We start from the raw sequence: 2,500 nt of genomic DNA on the forward strand, positions 1-2,500 counted from the left end.
ATGATAGTCGTGTCCGACTATGACCATCAGAACAGCAGAGGAGCTCAACTGCTCTCCCGACTATCTGGGCTAGAATTTGATTATAGTGGAGAGTGTCTTGCCCAAGTTACATCCCCGCTCTCTCGGCCAAGACGGTTTTAGGACAGTCGGCGTTGGGATGGTTCCCAAAGGCCAGCCAGCCCACAAGGCTGCGGCACTAAGAGCCAGTGCAATTTTGCCTGCTAAGTTTGAGAGTCATAGTCCTTCACAAAAAGACTAAGCTGTGAATGATTTCCCATTGACTGGAGAAGCCATTGATAATACAGCTTTCACTTTGCTGTTGGCCCGAAACAATCAGGAAGAGTTGAGATCGGCGACAAGCCCTTAAGGAAAAGTTGTTCTGGAAAGATATCCGGCAGTAGTCGTTCGGTCGTTGAAGATGTTCAATGCTGTGGTCCGTTGAACAATACAGATAAAATGTGAAGAGATAGATAAATGAATGGATGAATGAATAAATAATAGATAAATAAATAAGTAATAAGAAAGTAAACATTGTATATTTGTATTTGTTTTTATCACAACAGATTTCTCTGTGTGAAATTCGGGCTGCTCTCCCCAAGGAGAGCGCGTCGCTACACTACAGCGCCACCCATTATTTTGTTGTTTTTTCCTGCGTGCAGTTTTTATTTGGTTTTCCTATCGAGGTGGATTTTTCTATAGAATTTTGCCAGGAACAACCCTTTTGTTGTCGAGGGTTCTTTTACGTGCGCTAAGTGCATGCTGCACACGGGACCTCGGTTTATCGTCTCATCCGAATGACTAACGTCCAGACCACCACTCAAGGTCTAGTGGAGGGGGGAGAAAATATCGGCGGCTGAGCCGTGATTCGAACCAGTGCGCTCAGATTCTCTCGCTTCCTAGGCGGACGCGTTACCTCTAGGCCATCACTCCACAATTTATATGTGACAGTGCTTCAAGTCTCCATTAAAAAAAAAAAAAAAAAAAAAACAACCCCCCCCCAAAAAAAAAAAACACACCTAAGACTGATTTCATTGTCGATACAACAGTGAACAGCTTAAACTTGATAACGAAGCGCAAAGAATGAAAGAAAAAATATATTAATTCAAGGGGAACAAATCAAGGAGCGAAGTTCGTAATGAGTATACCAGCTTAGGCCGGGTTTACCCGTTTAGGCATCCACACTGGGCGAGGGAAGGGGGGCGGGCGACTACTGTAAGGGGGTAAACCGTTTTGGGCTGGTGAAGAGCTCTGGAAAAAGGCGTCGCTTTGAAGAGCGTTGTCCGCATTCTGGTCCGAGCGGGGCCGGGGAGTCTCAGGGTCGAGTCTCTGGTCGCTGTTTGCCTTCTGCCCCTTCTCCACATCCTTGAGTTTACCTGGAAACCAGAATCAGAATTGTTAGAGTCTGAACCAGGATGAGAATCAGAGCCAGACGCTGAACCAGAACCAGAATCGGAATCACGGTCAGTTTTGGGGAAAACATTCATAAAGACATGCAGACGAAACTACAAAGGACAAAAGCAACAAAACGAAATCATATTTATTTTGTCCTGATGACCATGGACTGAAACTGGATCCATGATATGTGGTAGAAAACGTGGATTGTCGGGGGGGAAATGGACTGTAAAGACAGAATCGGACGTTCCCATGTGCTGCATGTGTTGTTGAAGAGAGCCAGAACTCACAACTACTTGTGCGCATGTGTATATTGATTTAACAAACAAACAAAAAAAACCCAACAACCCCCCCCCCCCCCAAAAAAAAAAACAACAACAAAACAACAACAACAAAACAAACAAAAATAAACAAACAAACAAAAAATATATAGAAAGTTATAAGAGAAGTACCTCTGTGTGTGTGTATATATATATATATATCTTGATGTAAACAAACAGACAAAAAACAAACAAACAAAAAAGATAGAAGTTAGAAATACCTTTGTGCATGGATATGTTCCATAAAAACAGATGTAAGTACTGTACGCATGTACATGTTGGGAAAATGTGACCGGAGTACATGTGTACGTGTGTGTGTGTGTGTGTGTGTGTGTGTGTGTGTGTGTGTCTCTGTCTGTCTGTGTGTCTGTTCGTGTCTGTCTGTGACTGTATGTTTTTGAAAAAAAGACAAACAAACAAACAAAACAACAACAGCAACAAAACAACAACAACATATACAAATAGTCTCACGTACCTATCAACGTGGATATGCAGTTGGAAAAAAAAAGTACATGTGTGCATAGATATGCTGTTCAGTGAATTGTTTCTTCTTTTGTTGTTGTTGTTGTTTTTAATACACGGAGAAATTCAAGTTCAGGACGCATTTTTTTCTTCTAAAGTACATGTGTCCATAGATATGCTGTTATAAAAAAAAAACAACCGATAATACACGGAGAAATTCAAGTCCAAGATCAATAAAACGTGTACTGGAGCAAGCAGGATTCACAACATAGCCTAACATACCCAAGCAACACAAATACAAATAAGCGTGAATATGCCAAACATTT

General features: G+C 41.7%; 2 protein-coding genes across 2 annotated transcripts in view; one reads left to right on the plus strand and one right to left on the minus strand.

Moving 5' to 3' along the window:
* The window catches only part of LOC143276890 (kinesin-like protein KIF13A), a 332,067-nt gene that overhangs the window by 39,451 nt on the left and 290,116 nt on the right, over positions 1-2,500 (plus strand). The window lies entirely within an intron of this gene.
* The window catches only part of LOC143276823 (uncharacterized), an 8,183-nt gene continuing 6,832 nt past the window's right edge, over positions 1,150-2,500 (minus strand). Inside the window, exon 6 of the mRNA XM_076581478.1 lies at positions 1,150-1,373. Coding sequence (XP_076437593.1) covers positions 1,150-1,373 — 224 coding nt within the window. The remainder of the gene's footprint in view (positions 1,374-2,500) is intronic.

This window comes from Babylonia areolata, chromosome 33 (assembly GCF_041734735.1).
Source record: "Babylonia areolata isolate BAREFJ2019XMU chromosome 33, ASM4173473v1, whole genome shotgun sequence".
Classification (NCBI taxonomy): domain Eukaryota; kingdom Metazoa; phylum Mollusca; class Gastropoda; order Neogastropoda; family Buccinidae; genus Babylonia; species Babylonia areolata.